This window comes from Parus major, chromosome 2, assembly GCF_001522545.3.
Source record: "Parus major isolate Abel chromosome 2, Parus_major1.1, whole genome shotgun sequence".
NCBI lineage: Eukaryota > Metazoa > Chordata > Aves > Passeriformes > Paridae > Parus > Parus major.
In genome coordinates this window covers 36,415,898-36,435,355 of record NC_031769.1, presented here as the reverse complement: position 1 = coordinate 36,435,355, position 19,458 = coordinate 36,415,898, and the positions used below count along the sequence as shown (strand labels likewise).

Here is a 19,458-nt window from a genome sequence, read left to right as displayed (position 1 = left end):
GGATGGAGGGCTGGGTGCGAGAAGGATGGCGGAGCACTGTGAGGAGCAGGACGGCGGGCGCTGGGTGCCGGGGGATGGCGGAGCGCTGTGAGGGGCAGGACGGGGGGGCTGGGTGCCGGGGGATGGCGGAGCGCTGTGAGCGGCGGCCGCACCGCCCGCCTCGCACGAGCGCTCCCGGCGCCGCCGCCAACGCCGTTACCGAGCGAGCAGAATAAGCGGTGGCCATGGCGGAGCAGCCACGGCCCTGTCTCGAAGAGACGGCCCCCGACGGGGCTCCGGAGATACCGAACGTGAGTGCCTGCGCCGAAAAGGTCCCGCCGGTACCGCGGAGCTGTCCCCCGCTAGTCTGTGCCTTTCCAGGGCGGAGCCCCGCCGAGGGAAGGGGCTGGAAGAGGGACAGTGTGTGGCAGGGGAAGGCGCAGCTCCCTCACTGCGAGTCGCCTCTATCCCAGAAATGAGTGCGGCTTCTTCCCATCCCAATCAGAACGGGGACAGTTGGACAAGATCCCGTCCGTAGTGTCAGATCCCAATCTGACTAATTGTGTGTATTATTAAAATGAAGTTCGTCAGGCGTTATTTATTTTTTTATTGCATTGTTTAGGCTGGAAAGTTGCGTCCTGCGGGAAGCACGGTTGCGAGTTGTCTCAAAGAGGTGGTACCCAGGGTGAGTTGTTTTTGTAGAGGCTCCTGTGTTTTTTCTACATCCCTTCGCTTTTGAAACTAGCATTTATTTCATTGTTGGTTTTTGTCATAAGGAATTATAGAGACTAGCTGGCAGGATTGGAAAACACTTCTGGCAGTCCATTTTTTTTCACATGTTTTACAAAAGTCACCATGCTTGTTTAGTTGGGACTAAATATAATTTGTTTTAGACAATTTTTCCGTCTGGTAATGAAATTGGAGTAATTATTGGGAATTATTATTACTTCTGATGCAGGTTCTTCTTTACAAGGGTGCCTACCAGAATTGTGATTCCCACTGGCCCTTCCTTCCCCATGGCCCTGAAGAGTCAGGGGCTACTGAGACACAAATGGAATCTGTAAATAGCAGGTTTCCCTTTAAATGATAATTAAAAAAAAACCCCAACACTGTGGTCTAAGTAATTTCCAAAATTGCTTCATTGATGGTGGAATTGCTGTGAATCAGGTTAAGGGTTTCTGAAATTTATAAGTGTAACATCTAGTTTTCATCAAGAACATGTGAAGTAGCTATTGTCCAAATAAAAAAAAAAAAATAAATAAATGATGGGAAGTGTTGGAACTTAGCCATGCTGGTTTGATAAAATTTGGTCTGGGTTATTTTGACCTTATGCTCACAGTATCAGCTTCTGCAGGAGCATAGGCATGTACTACAGCCCTAAAGCATCCTCATATTTTGTTATTATATCTGGAATGACACAAATGTCTTCACATTTTCTTTTCATTAACGTTTTGTGTATGTCTGTTGTAAACTTGTTTTTGCTTTGCCTTGCGTACAGCCTGTTACTCCGACTGTTGTACGAAAGTTTCGAAATACAACAGATCCAGCTCCTGGTGTTAAAGTAATATTCTATGGTGTAGCAGATGATCCCGATGTTGCAACTCACTTGACACATGGCATAAAGTCAAGCTCCAAACTCACTGTAAGAATGTGACTCATTTGTTCCTGTTAAAGAATGAACCTCTTAAGAGTGTTCTTAATAAAAGCACCTGATTTCCTCATAGTCAGAGATAAAGGTGTATAGCTGAGTGATTTAAATTGCAGCATTTCACAGCTGCTGTGGATTACCTGAGTTCTGAGGTCAAATCATAGGACTTACTTAGCATTATTGAAACTGGAAAATATTTGAAGTTCAGTGACTGTTATCAGTGATGTAATTTTTGTAGTGACTACTGAACTATTAATTTCATTTCAAGATTTAAATTAATGAACAGTCTTCTTCCCAATAATTTTGCTGCTTGCTTTTTCTAGGTTACAGAGATAAAATCAGCTAAGCTCCTTGCAAAAGAGCTGTTTTCTGAGAATGTCTTTACAGTTTGGTGTAATTATTCTGTATGCTTTCTTACCTTTGGCTTGAAACTGATTTTTTTACCTAAAAAGTGATGGCTTGGATATGTCAGACTATTTTGTGTTGTAATCTGTAATCAAACAGCTGAAGAGATCATTGGTAGTTTTATCACTCAGTTATGTTCCTATCTAAAAATAGCAGTTGTGTTAGTAAAGTGTATTTTTATGAAGGAAGTAAGTCCTAGTATTAGAGGATATTGAGTAGGACATTTATTAGGCATATCCAAAATGAAAGACAGCCAGGTTTTGGTGTCCTTCCTTGGAAGCTTTTTGTTGAATGGATTGATCTGTACTGGATCTGTACTGGATTAGTCTGTGCTGTCTATTAAAGACTTTGCATTATTAATTACATATTATCAGTAGGAAGGGTCAGAAGCCTAGTCAGTTTTCTAAGCATGTCTTTGGATCAATTGTATTTGCTACTACTTTTTTTCAATATTTCTTTATGTAATGTTCAATGAGAGTCTAATAATAAATTTTCTCTAGTATCCCCATTACTTTGATGGATAGCCTGAAAAATCAAATCACTTCAGTTTTTGTCACATTATAATTTGACTATAGTTTCTAATATGTGCTAAGAAAAGAAAGACTGCAGTTAATAAAATGTATATATTAACAAGTGGAAAAACTAGCATAAAATAAAAATATCTCACAGAAAGTATTTTATTTAGCTGGAAATTTAGCATAGAAGTAATTATTAGTGTTCTTCTCTCAAGACACAGTTTTGGTTTGCAGCTCAGTGGATAAAATTGTATCAGTGTAACCATGAAAGATCTCATTACAACACTTATGAGCAAACTTTTGTTTGTGTAGGTAGTCATAGTGATGTGTGAATGATCAAAATTTGTTGGTTTTCCTGCCTCTGGTGTTGTTCATGATGTCTTCAGGTAGCTTCATTGATAAGTCCAGTTGCTAAGAGTGAATTTCAAGAAAAGATGCAAGACAGGAAAGAAGCAATTTACTCCAGTAAACGTGAAGCACCTTTGGGTAGATCACATGATCAATCTTCTAAGTTACCTGAGGGCTTGGATATAATCAATACTACATTTGGAATAAAAGTCTTCAAAGGTAGGAAAATGTGCCATTAAAACATATTTCCTGTAAATACAAGATAATCTGCAATTTATTATCTAGCACATGCTCTATGATTCCAACAACTCTGTTTTAAGAGAAGAGTTATTATAGGACAGTTATTGCAAGGCCTAAAATTTTTAAGTTACGATGAAGAAACAAGCAGCTGAAAACATATGGTAACTAGCAGGGCTTTTGGCTCTTTTCCTGATCTGTCTTTATAGATTTCCTGGGAGAACTGCTTAGGTAGCTGTCAACTTCCTTTTCCCAGCAACTCTAATAGGCCTCATGGAAGAAACTTCTTTGGCATGTGTATCTTTCCTCCACAGACTGGAGGAAATCACATCTGTGTTGCCCGTGTAGCTTTCTTGCAAAAGTTCTGTTCATCTGGGTTTCTGTGATTCTCTCCCTAGTTCCATGTCATTATGTTATTAGATTGAATATAGATCAACTAGAAATGTGGTAAGAAGTATCATCCTTCCGCACTATTAGCAACTTCTCTAACAAGGTATTGTTTACAATTAAGAACAAACCAAACAAGACATCTGCCCCCCCCTTAGTTCCCCCAACTATACATTCTTTATTTGTTTCCAGATTTAACAGCTGGAGAGCTTGTAAATCCACCAAAAACTTTTGAGGAAGTGGATAAAGAAGCGAGAGAAGGACATAATTTGTATGTTCTGTCACATGAGGATTATTATGCGGGTAAGTTAAAAGGCTGATAAGAAGCCACATAAAAAGTTCCTCTACATACTGTTCTGTGCATACTGTGTGCTGTTTTGTGAGATTTAAACTATTAATTTTAACCACTGTATTAATACAATATAAATTATTAAAAAAAAATTATGTGAAAAAAAATGCAACAGAGAGCATGATCCCAGTTCCTAAAACTATTGATCACTTCAGGATGGGCATTTAAAACAGTATAAGAACTTCATGGAGTTAAAATCCTGATTTCTTTTGGGAGCTGTTTGAAAAGCTAAATATTTCCAGGAAACTAGAAACTCACAAATACCCTGTTTGTTTACTGAGTTTGGCATTGTCTATGCCACTGGAAGCAATCTCAGATTTGAAGTCACAGGCTGAAAATACAAATTTTATCTGGTGTCGAGTTTTTTGTGGGTCTTGGGTCTTCAAATAGACAAGAACAGTTGGTTGTTGTAAAGTTGTTTATTGTATGAATGCATCAGTCTTGAAGGCAAAGAGTTCAGAGTATTGAAGTCTGTGCTAAAAGCTTTCTGGTATAGAGTCTCGATATTTTGAGCAGAAGTAACAGCAGCCACAGAAGCAGCAGTGTCTTCTTTCTTCTTCCTCGTGTGTTGTCTCTTTTCATCCTAATACAGGGGGATTTTATTCATAAATCATCCAATCAGCTAAAAACACGATTCTAAAACATTCTTTCTACGCCAATCTGAACTTAATTCTAGTGTACGAAAGTAGTGTCAGTTCTTACCTAAAATCTATTTTAGGTATTATCTATTTACATAAATAGCTTTATCTGTTCTATCTAGAAGTGCAAGCTATGTTTTCGTTATGTCTAGAGCTAAGTTAATTATGTAAAGGGTAACACTACTGAACTTCAAACTAGGCTTTAGGTCTTTTTACTAGCTAACACAGTCTCTTAAGGCACTTAAGATATATTTCTACTTACTTAAAACTAAAACCTACACTCTTATTTCATGTCTATGTGATTTAATGTATTTAAGTTCCTTTCTCTCTCTGAGGGACTCAGAGAGGCTTCTATTTCATGTTCCAACAATGTGGAGACTGTTACATGGATGTGAAATTATAATACTTTGTTGTCTCACTAAAAAATTCTACTATTCTACTATAAATAGTATTGGTATAAATTGGCCAAACCTGTAACTTTGTTTTCCCCCTTCCCTGCCTTCTTGGGTGTTTTAGTGGAATTACTCATTATCTGTCTCTTCCAATGTTCCTGATGTAACTTCCATCTACCAGATCATAGAGAGTCCAAGTCAGAAACAGTGACAGAAAAAAAGAGTCAACTATGTGCCCCAGAAATATTGTAAAAATCCCATGCTGCCAAACAGCCTTATGAAGCCCTTATTAGAAAACATGGAGTGAATAATATTTTTTCGAAACTTCTAAGTATCATTCTTTTAAAAAGGTGATTGAAAAGAACTTGAAGATAAAGAATAGCAGTTTTTTCTGTGACAAAAAGACATAGCAAGAGTATATCTGAAAATGAAGGACATCAAAAATTTTTTTGCATTTTTAAAAACAGTAAATCAAATGGTACATGTTTCTGAGGTGTAGATGCATGACCCTCACCACTTACATGGTTTCATTTATTCTGTTGGGCTTGTCTTTAATCAGACATAAAAGAACATCCAACTGAAGCAGTTTTTGCTTTTTATTTTGCCTTTTATCTTCACTTTTGACATTTGGATTGTTCCTAATTACTCAATAAACAGGGGGAATGCAAATTATTTATCTCTAATTGAATGGGTTTGTTAGTTATTTTCCTTTGTTTCTTCATTGTTTTGTCTTAAGAATGAAGATACTGGGTACATTTTTCTTCCTTAGGTGTTATACACAGGTTGAAATGCCTACTTCTTCCGCAGGGGAACCAATCAATAGGAAGTATAACTCACACTTTGACAAGTCTTTTGTTTATGGAATGGAAACCCCTCACTATGAAGATGGGCGAAATACAGCCAAGACCTTAAACTGGGTCTTGGACCTGGATTCGTAAGTTGAAATGAGTTAACTGGTTAATAAATGGGATGAATTATCAGGAAGAGTGGATCTTCAAATATGAAGAAAATTGTACATCTCACAATCCTATCCTTGACTGTATTAAACTGAATAGAAAATGCAAGATGTGATTATCAGTACAGTTTTTGCAAATAACTTTTACCATATAACAGCACTTGGCATGTCTTAATCATTATGCAAAGATTTTAAGTAGCAAGATATTTAAATTACTAAGTTGAGAGGAGTTGCTGTTTTTTTCTTATTATATAATAATATTTTAAAATATTATTGAAAAACTTTGGAATATTTTTAAACAAATATGTGCAGAGTTATTTTTGTAATTTGTAGGAAGAGAGCACCACACCTTGTGTCAAAAAGAAGCGATGATTTTAAGGAAAAATTCCAGCCTCTGGTTGGAAAAACTTTTGATCCGTAAGTAAGCAAAATATCTTCTGTTAACTAATAGATCAAGCACAAAATTCACTCACTTTTGCCATTTCTCCAATATCTTTTTATGTCTTGGATAAAAAATGTAACTGTGTGTTTAATGCTTCCAGTGCAGCACACATTAAATAGAAATGGACCTTCTACCTGCCCTAATTAGGCTGATTACAAGTTGCTAATAAGGGTATTGTGTCCATAATAATATATATATAATAATATATGTACTGTGTCCATGTAGAAAAGTTAGATCTTAGAGTTTAAGTGGTCTGTATCTGACAAGCACTCTTTAAAGACATTTTTCTCCTTTATTTTGCTATTAGGAAGGTTTGAAAGGACTGAAACATCTCACATAATGTTTTGAGATTCAACCATTTTGCTTACTCTGACACTATTTTTGGTCTTCATTACATCATCTATAATCTCACTTTATTTCTTCCTTGGAAAAGGATGTGGAACTACATTGTGTTATTCTCTAGCAAAATTTACCAATCTCTGTTGAATTATTAGAATGACTGACCTTTATGAAGTGATCTGGAAAAGTTTTGTAATTTTACAGAAGAGTGCTTAAGAAGCACGACAGAATTCATAAGGTACAGTGGAGTTAGGTTCCAGATGTACAAATCTAGGGCTCCTGAATGTATCCAAAGGTTGTCTTTGCAGATGCTCTAGATTTCTCCAAAAATATGTCTGAAGGCTCTCTAAAAGCATGATTGACTTTGGTAGCAAAAGTTAGTTTTGAACTCAAGATCTCAGACTTGATCTGGAGAAGTGTTCCCGTAAGTACATGTGTGGAGCAATCACAAATAGAGTCAGTTTCTTCTCTCCCCTTCACTGTGCCCCAGCTTACTGTGAGATAGGCCTGGAGCATGAGCAATGTGAAGGAAGCAGTATGGTCAGAGATGGGCTGCAGTGCAGGCTGAAACCCAGCACTAATATTACAAGACAGACACAGGCTATCTTAATTTTATTTAGTGAATTTTATGCTATCCACATCCTATATGTGATATGAAAATGATAAAAGAAAAATATACATAGTAGTTTTTAGATTGTGGTGTTACCATTTCTGTGTGTGGGTTTTTGTTTGTTCAGTGCTTTAGAACAAAGCACCGATTATCTTTTCAATTCTGATGTGGATTTTTGATTCAGATAAGTGTTTTAATTATTTAATTACTAAAAATAAAATGAGCATTGCATCTTTTTTAAATTAAAAAAGGAAACAATTCTTTAATTTCACAAACAGAATCTTCAATTTTTGGTAAACAGAACTGAGCCAAGTTTTCTGCATGGATATGGGCTTGGTTGCTGGTTTTGGTAGACATGAAATTGCTTGTGGAAAAGCAGAGATGTGAATCAATTTTTCCACTTTAGCCAGACATAGTTTATTTTGGACATTTCAGTTGGAGATTTTGTCTAAATATTCCTATTGTTTGACTACAAGGACTCGTCTCATACATTTCTATAATTTTCTTTGGAAAAATGGCATAGGATGTTTTTCCTTTTAATGAGCATAAATGTTCAGAAAGTTTATATTTGGCTGTGTTACATTACAAACAGTGAATGTTCTTATCAGCTTTGTAAAGGGATGCTTTTTTCTGTAATGGTAACATTGAAACAAAGTCCTGGTAAAAAAATTTCAGGTGAACGATGACTGTCACCCCTGTTACATAATTGCTTCTTTTTTAATAGTAGCTGGGGTTTTATTTTGGCTATTAATAAACTTTTGACAATTAACAAAAAAATGTCCTTACTGACAGTATAGCAGAAACTATGAATGTTCCCCCAGACCATACATTTGGATTGATGATCCCTCCAGATGAATATGGTAAGTTTAAGGGAAGAGTAAAATCTTGTTTTGCTGATGAAACTGCTGAAGTAATAACTGTTGGTTGTATATACAGTTTTCCTAAAATTTTAGAGGCAAGGTACAAAAAATATATTGACAGTAAATTTTTGAAATGAAAATTTGAGTGCTTTTGAAGTTGCTAGTGGGAAAAAAGTAAATGTCAAAAATAAAGAAGCTTTATGTTTGGGATTATGATCATGCTGGTATTTTTTTTTTTTTTAAAGCCTTTGTATCTGAATGTAACAAAATGGGAAGTGGCAGAAAACCCTTATTGACATCAAAGTGACAAATTAAAATGGCTATTTAAATCAATCATGCATCTTCCCTCTTGATTTCTCAAGCACTTCTGTGAAAAGAATAAAAATAACAAGCAATAAATAGGAATAAGTTTTTGAAGGTTGCAAGGAAATAGAAAGCAGAGTAAGAATAAAAAAAAATAATTAATTTTCATTATGACAAAATTTTGAAAGCTAGTCAACTCAAATAGTGTTGGGATTGATGATGTTTTAACATTATGTTTAATAATTAGGGAGTGCAGTCAATAATTGGGAAGCAAAAAAATGAAGTGGATCAAAGTTATTCAGTTAATCTGGGCCATAGAAAGCTTGCATAAGCTTTTACATGTTTTACATTTTACTATGTAGTGTATTGAAGTTCATGCTATAAGGAAGAGCAGAAGGAACTGAACAAAAATATTCATAATAAATTCAGAATTAATAATTAAGTAGAAAATAGTGCTTGTACACTGCTGTTAGAGGGGGATTAGGTGAGCAACTCATGTTTGTTACTGAGCTCTGAATGAACTTGCACTCTAGAAGGTGACCTTGGCATCTTGGAAATTTGGATGAAGATTGTAGCTCAGTGTGCTAAAGTGTTTTAAAACACTAATAATGTTAAGATACATAGAAAATGGGAACAGTAACATAAAAATAGTGCATTGTCTTTCTAGAAACCAGTGATATATAATTATCCAAAATACTAAATTGGCTCTCATAAGTATCTGGAACATGACAGAATGGAAGTGGTAGATTAATAAAATAAGTTCTTTTTTTTTTTTTCAATTATCTGGATATTGAGTAACAACTACTGATTTTAGAAGCTTTGGAAGCAGTGGATAGATTTTTGAAGCTACATTATGATGTTCCAAAATCTTTGATACTAACTGTGTGTGTGTAGAGAAATAATGATATGATACAATTTGATCTTGTAATGAAATGTCTTTATCAGTTGTTCAGCAGTGCTGAAAATCAGCATCTTGTAACTGAAATTCTCCTTTTCTTTATGAATGCAAGCTTTTCTATTTTTTAAAATAAATATATGTTTATTGTAGATACACAACTAATTGAGGAATTGTTAATTTTTATAGATGTTCATGATCTTCTTCATGTCCGGGTTCCATGTGAGTTCCTACGTGGGAAGGGCAGAGAAAGAGTTATCTTGATTGCAGTTCGGCAAAGTCTGAAAAAAGCTAACTATGAGAATTTTGATGTGTTACTAGAAGCATTAAGACATTTTGATAAGGTTAGTGCTTTGAAAAGGTGTAAATGTAAAGAAATGTGTGACATTAGTGCTCCTGTGCTATAGAGATACAGACATGAAGAAACACAAGCATAGCAAGGTTAATATGGATGAAGACTATAACTGTGAAGATAACTTCATAGTTACTGTATGTTTCATCTACTGTGATATGCTATGGAATTGGACACAAGACTATTTGGAGCTTTTCATAGTATCATTTGGAATATCCAGGTTAGAGGGAGCAAGGGACACACTATCAGGAATCATCTTAACAATTTTTGGATTTCAAAATCTGGCGTTTCTTTGTAAAGGGAAAACAGTGGAAGGGATTATGTTCATATTTTCTTCCAAGCTGTACCTTTTGACTGAGTTGCCAAGCATCAGAATTCAGATATTTTCTTTTTTTCTCTCTGGAAAAGAGTTGTAACTGACATTTCATATATAACATTAATTGTAATGTATACAGAATGATTGATGTCTTACTTTTAAGGACACCTTGACTTTTCCTCAACATTCATAATTAGATTGTTATCTTGTCACAATAGCCTGTCACACCTTTACTCTCAAATCTGCATCATTTAAGTTGAAAATTACTTTTTGACACTTTTCTATTCAGACTTCTAATTTCTTAAATTACTTAGGGTTTATTTTTGTATTCAGAAATATTACTTTTCTTGAAATGGTGTGTCTGGTGCTATTTGTATATATATCTATATATCTATCCGTATGAATACATACGTGTTTCTTTTGCTGGTTACTTTATGATGGCTGTTAGAGAATCATAGACTATAACAACTGTTTTATTTTCTTTGTAATAGAATGGTGATGGAATCATACACAAGGACAACTTACGAAGGATCTTTTTTCAGCTGAATGTGAATCTAGATGATGAGCTCCTGGATTCCTTATTTGACTGCTGTGATTTGGATAAGGATGGTCTGATTAATTACCAGGACTTTGCGAACTTTCTGAACTGGAAAGATAAAATGGGTGTTAAAGAGTTTGAAGAAAAAATAATTACAAAAGGTAGATGCCTTAATACTGGGAAATTGTGGGGATGGTCTTTTTCTTAGAATAGAATTGAAAGGACATTGATGCTGTAGACTAGGTGCTTGCTCCTTTAGAAGGGTAGGATTTAGAGAGTGATTTAATTACCAGCAAGATCTCAGGTACAGATGTATTTCAGAATCCTGGATTTCTGTGTTGCATGCTGAGATTATCACTGGCAAGTTTCCTTAATAATACAGATCAACAGAAAGTAAAACATCCCTAGAAGCATTTTCAGAAATGTAGATTGAATTATGTAACCTCCTTTACAGTTCTTCAAAAAAAGTTTTTTGCCTCTTAGTGTATAATGTGTTGATAATATATCTTGGCTGAACCATAACTTTTGTATGTAGGGAAAAAATTAGATGCCTGTCTTCACAAAGACACAAAAAAAGAAGATGAGCCACTACCAGAACAGGAAGATCTCAAGTTAAAAGAATCAGGAAGCTCAGAAAAAATGCCAAAACCACTTAGAAGATCAACAGACCGTGTATATACAAATTATCAAACAACATCTTCTCAGTATAATGCCGTCGTAGGTGGTATCCCAGCATCCTGTAAGTACAGTGGACTGTTCTGCTCACTTCTGAGCATTATTTAAGACAAAATTAGGAGCAAAGTTAAGTATTGCTACAGGTTCTACTAATGTAAAATAGTGAATTACTTTATCTAAGTTATTTTTAAGATTGAGACTTGGAAGTTGGAAGGGATAGTCTATTCAAAACCTTGGAATTAATATAGATATATTTGAGAAATTATGCTAGTAATTTTGGGAGAACCATATCTCCTTGGAATCACCTAAAATACTTTCAGCTGGGAATGCTAAGTAGGTAAGTAAGTACTAGTATATTACTTCAAGATTCCTTGTTTTCACACTTCATGATGTAGCTGAAGCCAGGATTTCTAAAAATGCAAAAAAAGTTGCGAGGAAGAAAATTATATAACTTGTTATTGAACCTATGTCAAGCATCACATTTCTTCTTATTTAATGCAAAATGTTTTATCCTCCCTGGCACTATTTATCCATGCTGCCTGTTGATTGATTTTCACAGGTTATCCATTGTGTGGTGTTCCAACTGTTCGTTCAGATATTCCTGCTCCTCGAATTCGTCGCCTCAGTGACACAACTAATTATGGTGACCAGGGCAATGGTTTTACAATATTGTTCCCTTCTGTCTTCAGTCAAAAGGGAGTGTATGAAAAAGATCTTTTAAAAAACAGACCAAAAGCAGAGGTATAGTGAATTTCTTCAGAATATTCTTCCAAGATAATTGTTCTGCTAGCCATGTGGGAGTGGGAAGTCATACCAGCAAGTAAACAGGCAGTAAAATTCATAGTGCAACATTTCCATCTTGCTTTACATCCATTCAGCTGAAAAATATGTACTCTTCGCATTTTAAATTATTAATAAAGATCCTAGATATTAATTTTATTGAGATTCAACCTATTCAAATTTCTGAGCAAGATCTCAAGCAACATGGTTTAATTGTAAAGTTAGATTATATCATTGAATGAATGATTTCCAGAGATCTCTTCCAATCTAAGTTATTCTATGATTCCATGAAATGTCTTAAAAAACCGTACAAAAAGATTTTTACAGGTGTATAAAAATAATTTCTATCACAGAGGGGTGTTTAGTGGAAATTTTTACCAGGAGCGTCTCTCCTTAGACAAACTTGGCAGGTTTTGCTAATGACAAATTCAGCAAACCACTTGAAAGTACCTTGAAAATGAGTCATGGTTGTAGGCTCAGATCTACAAAGGATCTGTACAGTGATGGAGGACATTGGGAGTCACACAGCAATGCTGTGCTGTCTCATAATTCTGAAGACAAACATGGGACATGAGACTCTAGGGACTTGGGGACTCCATGATTTTTCTGATATATCTTCAGCCTCCTATCACTCTCTTTTCTCACAGACCAGAGTTTCTCTCACATAAATACTAAATCAACTTTGCTGCTTCCTCTTCAGTATTGTTTACCACTATTTTATACTTGGGTACAATTTATAGTGAAAAAATATTGAGAGAGAGTTTTGTTACCTGCAATACAATTTATTAGACAATTGTAATGAGATGTGAAATTCCAATCTGAAATGAGAAAAGAAGCTATGGAAACCTCTTCCTCTCTACTTCTCATTATATTAAAAATTCAGCAGTCATGTTTGGAAGTGGATCTGGAACTTGAATATACATTTTACAAAAAATAGCGTTGCTAGTTAGTGACTGGGGGTAAAATGTGTGGTGTCATGCTCATCAAACGCCTTGTCAGAATGTTGCGTACATGAGCATTTACCACTTTATAGTCTAGCTCTGAAAGCAGGAAATGCATGCATGCAGCAAATAGCTAACAGTAAATGGAATTCATGCTTCATTGAGAAGTCAATTACATCTGCCAATTACATCTGTCAGGCACTAGATAGGACTGTTCTTTGAAGTTACAACATGTCCTGAGATGTCATACTCTATTGTAGACTACACCAGCTATATAGAATTCAGTGCAGAACCACCTCTGAGTGTTAAAACACCCTATGTTCATGAAATCGGCTGTTTGGACATTTCATAATTATTGTTTTGATATGTATAATTAATGTTTCCAAAACTTTCATGGTTAATAAAATTTTTATAAGATGATATGATATTATTATTAGATGAAAGCCCAGAGTAATTTAATACCGTGTTTGTATAGTGTGGTAGAAATGAATGCAAATTCTGACTATAAAATAGTTTCATGAGGTGACTCATCTTGTTGGAAAAGAACAAAGTAGTTCTTGGGATTGCTGTTTTTTTCACTGAAATTCTCTCCAGTCTCTTGAAGAGAATAGAAGTTATGTAATTGAGGAATAGTGTGTAATTTGTATGCAGCATGATCTCGTTGATCATAGGTGAAAGTGAGTTTTATCCTGACTGTTACGTAATGTTTTTGGTTTCTGTGGTTTGGTCAGTGATGATTTTACAGCAGTTGATGAGTCAGGACAGAGTTGTCTCTTAATATGGTGAAGCCAAATTAAGAGAGCATGTAGTCCTTTATTCTCCCTGCAGTGTTGTCCTATGAAGGAATATTACTTTTAGTTTAACTTTCATATTTCACTAGATTGTTGAAGACACTGGATTTGATCTGGTTTGCTTTACTTGTGGGTAATATGATGAGTTTAACTGAAACAATACCTATGCTTAAAGAAACAGTGTTCGGTCCCTTTTTACCTCCTGAAATTTCAGCATGCACAAACTCTTACAGATTTATTGCTTAAAATGAAGCTGAAAATTTGCTGTATGGGGGATCAGGCCTATATTTGTACAAAAGACAGTTTTAGAGAAAGATGATCAACAAGGTTGATTTGACTGTGTTAAAGATCTTTATCAAAGCATGCATAAAGAATCCATAGCATAAATATAGCACACATGTACACACACATGTATGATACAATTGAAGAAGCCAAATGTTTGCTGATACTAACAGAGGCACAGGGCACATCAATATTCTTCTAAAGTTACCTTCCGCTAATGAGTCAACAGGTCAATGTAATGAGGCATGCAACAGGAAGCACCCAAGTGAGAAAATATGGGAAAAATCCCTTCTGCTGAATTATTTTGGTGTAAAAATTATAGCAAGGCTCAAAGTTGATGTGAACCATTCCATTTTAGTCACATCACCCACTTGTCTATACCATCTGATGACCTTGTATATAGTACTCTTGCTGTGAAATGCAGATAATATAATCTGACTTATGTTGGTAACTGCAGACAGCAAAAAATAGAGTGGATAAACAGAACTTTACTCAGGGCTTTTAAAAAACATTTACTTTTCCCTGAGTCTTCTGTATTTGATTTTTTCCCAGTGTTGAAGTAGTGCATCAACATTACTGTATTAATTACAGACAATTTTGTACAACTTTCATTGCAATAAGATTCAGATTTACTTAAATAGGAACTTCCTTCATTAAGGATGCAGGATGTGGCCTGTAGTTTTAATTTAAGAGTGGGAAAATATTCTTTGGCAAATAGAGATTGCTAAATATGTAAAAGCCAGACACTGTATAATTTAACAAAATGTTGATTAGAATTACATGAATTACATTATTTTGTATTATTTTTGTAGATTAAACAAATTCTCCACAATATGGGCATGAATGTTGCAGATGAAAGGTTTGAAGAAATATGGAAGCAAGTGTGTACAAAACATGAGATAAAAGAGCTTTGTGATTGTGAAGAAAGTATGTGGAATATACTGAATAGGATACATGAATCACGCATAGAATTCTAGTCTCTGATTCTAGTCTTTGGGCACTGCTTTTATTTAACATCAGTCATAATTCTGATGCTGAATAAATAATAAACAATAAATATTTATGTGTGTATTGTCTTTCTGAGCAGTGGGTTCACCTCATATATATGAATCATTGAAGTTGGTAAGAAATGGTATTCATGCTTGTAAATGTAATAAAAACATTTATATTCCATTTTGCATTTTTTAAATTAACTTTTTCTCTTAGAGAAAGGCACTTTTAAAACTAGTAAAGATAAGTGTTTCAGATATCCAAGGCCTCTCAAAGATTATTATCATATAATGGCATTTTCTCTTTCCTCTCATGTTCCATAATTCTTGTCAACAGAGAAATGGTTGTGGCAAAGTATTTGAGATGTTTGGAAGTTCATGTTATAAAGTGCTTTACAGTAAAATAGTAAGGAAGGTATATAGCAATAGGTGTGGGATCCAAAGTGTTGTCATGAAAGAGACTCCATAAAAACCTACAGGTTAAGAAGGACCAGAAATGAATGTCCAGTTGTGTGGCAGAGGGCTCCTATTCTTTATTCAAGCTTCCAACTATTACTTTATAGTATTCAGCTTTCACTATGAAGAAAAAAGAATGGGTATTGAGAGGTGTTTATGTAATAAACATTACATAAAAGTGCAGGCTGAGTAGTCAGAAAAGTTTGTGAGGTCTTTCAGAAAGCCAGCTGTTCATCTGTGACCAATATGGTTTCTTGGGAAGAGGGAGAGTCATTAATGGAAAACACTTAAAGATTATTATGCAAGTCTCAATGAGTATATATAAAGTCCAGTAAGAATAAACAATAAATAATACTAAAACCTGCAACTGTGAGTTGGAATGTTCACTGTTCTTCTACAGTACTGAACTTTGGTGTAAAACAGATGGAAATTGTTCACTATTAACAGTGAGAAATATTGCTTCTGACTTTCAAATTCAAAAGAAACATCCTTGACCAATGTAATCTTAACATACAGGATTTCAAGAAGGATGTAACTTCATCACCTACTGGTGCTTTAAATACCTTAATAAGATTTGAAGAATGTTGCCAAAAAGCATTACTGAGTTTTACAATGGAAGTAAAGGTTCTGTTTTGTTAAATAATAGAAATGCACATGTAATGCCAGGTTTAAATTTTACTATAACCCTCTCTTCTTTTGTTTGTTGAGATTTCTCTTTTGCCTATGTTCTAGGAGGTGGTCATTTACATGTAACTAGCTTGTTATATGAAATCTGCAAGCCAGACCCTTTGGACATTATTTTTGTAGCATTAACAGTAGCTGTTTTACATCAAGTAGAAAGAGTTTGCTTTCTGGTATCTCCAAGGTGCAGGTAGTGGAAATGCTGATTGATGAAGGCAACTTCTTTCCGGCTGTGAATGAATATTCTGCACTGTTGCTGCCTTGCCTCCCCATCCTTCTGGAACTCTCTACATGCACTCAGAAGCATGCAGGAAGCTGACTGACTGTCCCAAGTGGAATCATGACCGAAAGATAAATGTACAGATAATTACAATTGAATTTATTATGTTAGACTTTTACCACCTTCAGTGAAATCCTCTAAAGCTTCTTTTCTGCTTACATTTAGTGAAAGAATACTTTACCTTTGTTGCAGCTAACTTTCAGTAGCATTGGAGAGAATTACTTTAGAAAAATACCCAAGTATTTTTCCTCTTCAATAGAAAATTTTAGATGAAATATTCAAGCTTACTTCAGGGGAAAATTAAAAAAAACTTACTGAATCTGTGTATGTGTGTGTATACATGTATATGTATGTGTATATATATGAGATCTGTTGTGTTTGTTCAGCAGCTTGAAATTCCGTGAACCCTATTTTTTTTTAATCTACCGTAAAGATACTTACTTGTGCTCCTCTACTTTCAGTAGAATCTTTTCCCTTGCCAATAAAATGGAATTAATGTTGTTCTTGGTCAGTCTGCTAGATAAGTTCTGAATAAAGAAGAGTGATAAATCGTGGTTTACTTTTTTCTGAGTATATTTGTAACCACAGACTAAAGATTTTCTTTCAGGTTGGGGTTTTAAATTACTCCTCTGGAGCTTTAGAAGAAAAATTACTGAAAAGAGCTGTAAATTCTGCTTTTAGGTGCTTGTTTTTCATCATGATACTCATTAAGAAGGCCCTGAAAGATTTAATCACTGTGACACAGACAGAGACTTCTCAGGAGTTTCCCAGTTCTTTTGCTTCCTTTTATTAAATACTTTGTGTACACAGAGCTTTGGTGCAGATTTTTGTGTTTCATGTCTGACTTCCCAAGCTGTGAATTCAATGACATGTTTTTAGGCTTTAAAGCTGCAAGTTGTGTTCTGTAATTTTTGTGGTTTCCTCAATATATTCCAAATGACAGAAAATATAAGGTTTGCTTTCTTCTATATTTCAGTGTGATTCTAGGCATGGAGTAGGTGTAGCCAGGACAGCCCATTACCTTGTACTAAACCAGGGGCTGTATTCAAGGTAAAGTTTTTGGGAAGAGATGTGAAAACAGCTCAAAAGCCATGTGTTCTAAGAGCAAATGTATAAATTTAGTGCTTGAGGCAATTTATTCTGTTAACAGTTGTATTAATAATCCCATGTTGACTGAGATGGTGGACAAAACTAATAAAAAGCAAACTGTTGCGAAAATCGTTAAAAATTGGTGAGTTCTAGACATTTGGATTCAAATTTTCTTAATGGAATTTTCGTAAAAATCAACACTGGATAAAAGACACAGCACATTCAGATACTTGTGCATTATTTCACTATTAATCTCTGTTTCACTGTGATGAGTATTCAAAAAAATAATGTATTTGATAATGATGCATTTTTAATTGATTCTGTCAAATGAACAAAGTTCATTTTAGAGCAGATATGTTGGCTTCCAGGAGCAGAGCAGGGAGCTCTTCCTATTTACATAGATAGAGGCCAATGTTTGCTACTCCCCAAAAGCCATGACAGGGAAACTGACTTTCAATACCTAAAGAGACCTGTAAAAGATAAGGCTGAAGATTTTGAATGTGCAAAATTACTTTTCATTCATTCTGTACTTCTGGCTCTTTATCTTTAGAGTGTGAATATTAGCATATATAAGAATGTGAATATGAATGTACACAGTGGTATGACTTACTTGTCAGTGACTTATGCTAAGTAAAGCAGATGTTGGACTTGATTATTTTGTTATTATTACGGTTATTATTTCAGTTTTCTGGTGAAAAAAAGATCTATGCAATGACTTTTGTTTGAGCTGCTGGAAGATCCATCCACTGTCTTCCATAGAAATGTATGTACAAATAAATGTAGGCCTTTCCTTGATATTATTACTAGATAACATTATTGTATCTGTCTTAAAAATATTTAGTGTTTTTGTTCTATACATCAAGAACTACTGGTTTTCAGTCATTTATCTGATCAAATAAATATCCTGATCCTTGAACTGATTCCTTGAAGTGAATAGCCAGTTTTGTTTGTTTATTTGATTTGGTTTTTAAACAGCTGTATATAATTTTTTTGTGTTCTAAATAGAATGCTAATAATCTCTTCTACTGAGTACTTGAAGTGGATGTCTAAGCAGAAAAGGTACTGGGGAAAAGTGCCTAGAAAGATGATTAAAGTCTGTGTTGCCAACAGATAGGAGCAGGTATGATGTTTTTGGATGACTTACACAGCCTAATTAGTTGATGTTTGCCATTGGGATGCATTTCTTTGGACAGTAGTTATTGCATTGACAGTCTGTCCTGGAGGAACATCTGCCTGTGTGGCTTCACCTTGCTGGATGGCACTTTTCTAGCAGCTAGGCGCAGGTTTAGGCATGCCAGAGAAACACTAAATGCTACCATGGTTGAGTAGTTCAAATAGGATCTATATTTTTTTTTACTACTCTTTAATACCCTGCTAATTTTGAAGGTGCCAGGATAGATTATGCAAACCTGTAGGAAATATTTTGGAATCTTTGATCAGGACTAATCTGCAAGGGGAAAGGTAGTTAAAACAGTCGCCGCTATGCTCTCAATTTCCTACCATAGATGCATGCTGATTTCTGCTAGATGTGTGTGGCTTCTCTGAGGCTTGGAGGATGTAGAGAACTTGTGCATCCTGTATCCACATTCTTACTTCCAAATGGGGACATTTATATTCCTGGGGATGCAGGTATGTGCAGCGGTGTTCTGAGATTATACCCTAAGAGGTGAAATATTAAATTCTATAATAACTAAAGAATAGATCTGCTTTAGTCTGAATGTTTTTAAAGCTCACCCCTCATTCCAGGGCCTAGATATAGATGAAAATGGCAAAACTAAGACTTCATCTGAAAGAAAAGAGAACCTGAGTACTACTGACAGGTTTCAGTTGTGGTTTTTGTGAAGGCTCTATTCCCCTAGTAATAAGGATCATATGTTCTGTATCCTAAAAAAACCCCAAACAATCCTGTGTGTGGTGTATATTCACTAGATAAGGTTCAACCACACAATCAGATCAAAAGTAGACAGAGGATCTTAAGAACATGTA

At 35.1% G+C, this 19,458-nt stretch overlaps 1 protein-coding gene across 2 annotated transcripts; it reads left to right on the top strand.

The window, feature by feature from the left end:
• Window positions 1-25: 25 nt before the first annotated feature.
• On the top strand, window positions 26-16,937 carry EFHB (EF-hand domain family member B). Of its 2 annotated transcripts, none has more exons than XM_015620191.1 (13): window positions 26-290; window positions 602-664; window positions 1,478-1,621; window positions 2,934-3,114; window positions 3,712-3,822; window positions 5,706-5,832; window positions 6,187-6,270; window positions 8,037-8,104; window positions 9,492-9,646; window positions 10,462-10,669; window positions 11,044-11,247; window positions 11,743-11,924; window positions 16,288-16,937. In XM_015620191.1, exons 1-13 carry the CDS (start codon window positions 225-227, stop codon window positions 16,420-16,422), a joined length of 1,728 nt encoding a protein of 575 aa, XP_015475677.1. In that variant the 5' UTR covers window positions 26-224; the 3' UTR covers window positions 16,423-16,937. The 2 variants fall into 2 exon arrangements, with proteins under 2 accessions (XP_015475677.1, XP_015475676.1); XM_015620190.1 differs by having other exon boundaries at window positions 14,790-16,381.
• Window positions 16,938-19,458: the final 2,521 nt, after the last annotated feature.

What these genes read in the sequence shown, in the direction of transcription:
- EFHB (XM_015620190.1), top strand. Translation starts at nt 225, where the DNA reads ATGGCGGAGCAGCCACGGCCCTGTCTCGAAGAGACGGCCCCCGACGGG. An exon ending in TGGGTCTTGGACCTGGATTC is followed by an intron (nt 5,833 to 6,186) that starts GTAAGTTGAAAT and finishes TGTAATTTGTAG; the next exon opens with GAAGAGAGCACCACACCTTG. An exon ending in CATTAAGACATTTTGATAAG is followed by an intron (nt 9,647 to 10,461) that starts GTTAGTGCTTTG and finishes TCTTTGTAATAG; the next exon opens with AATGGTGATGGAATCATACA.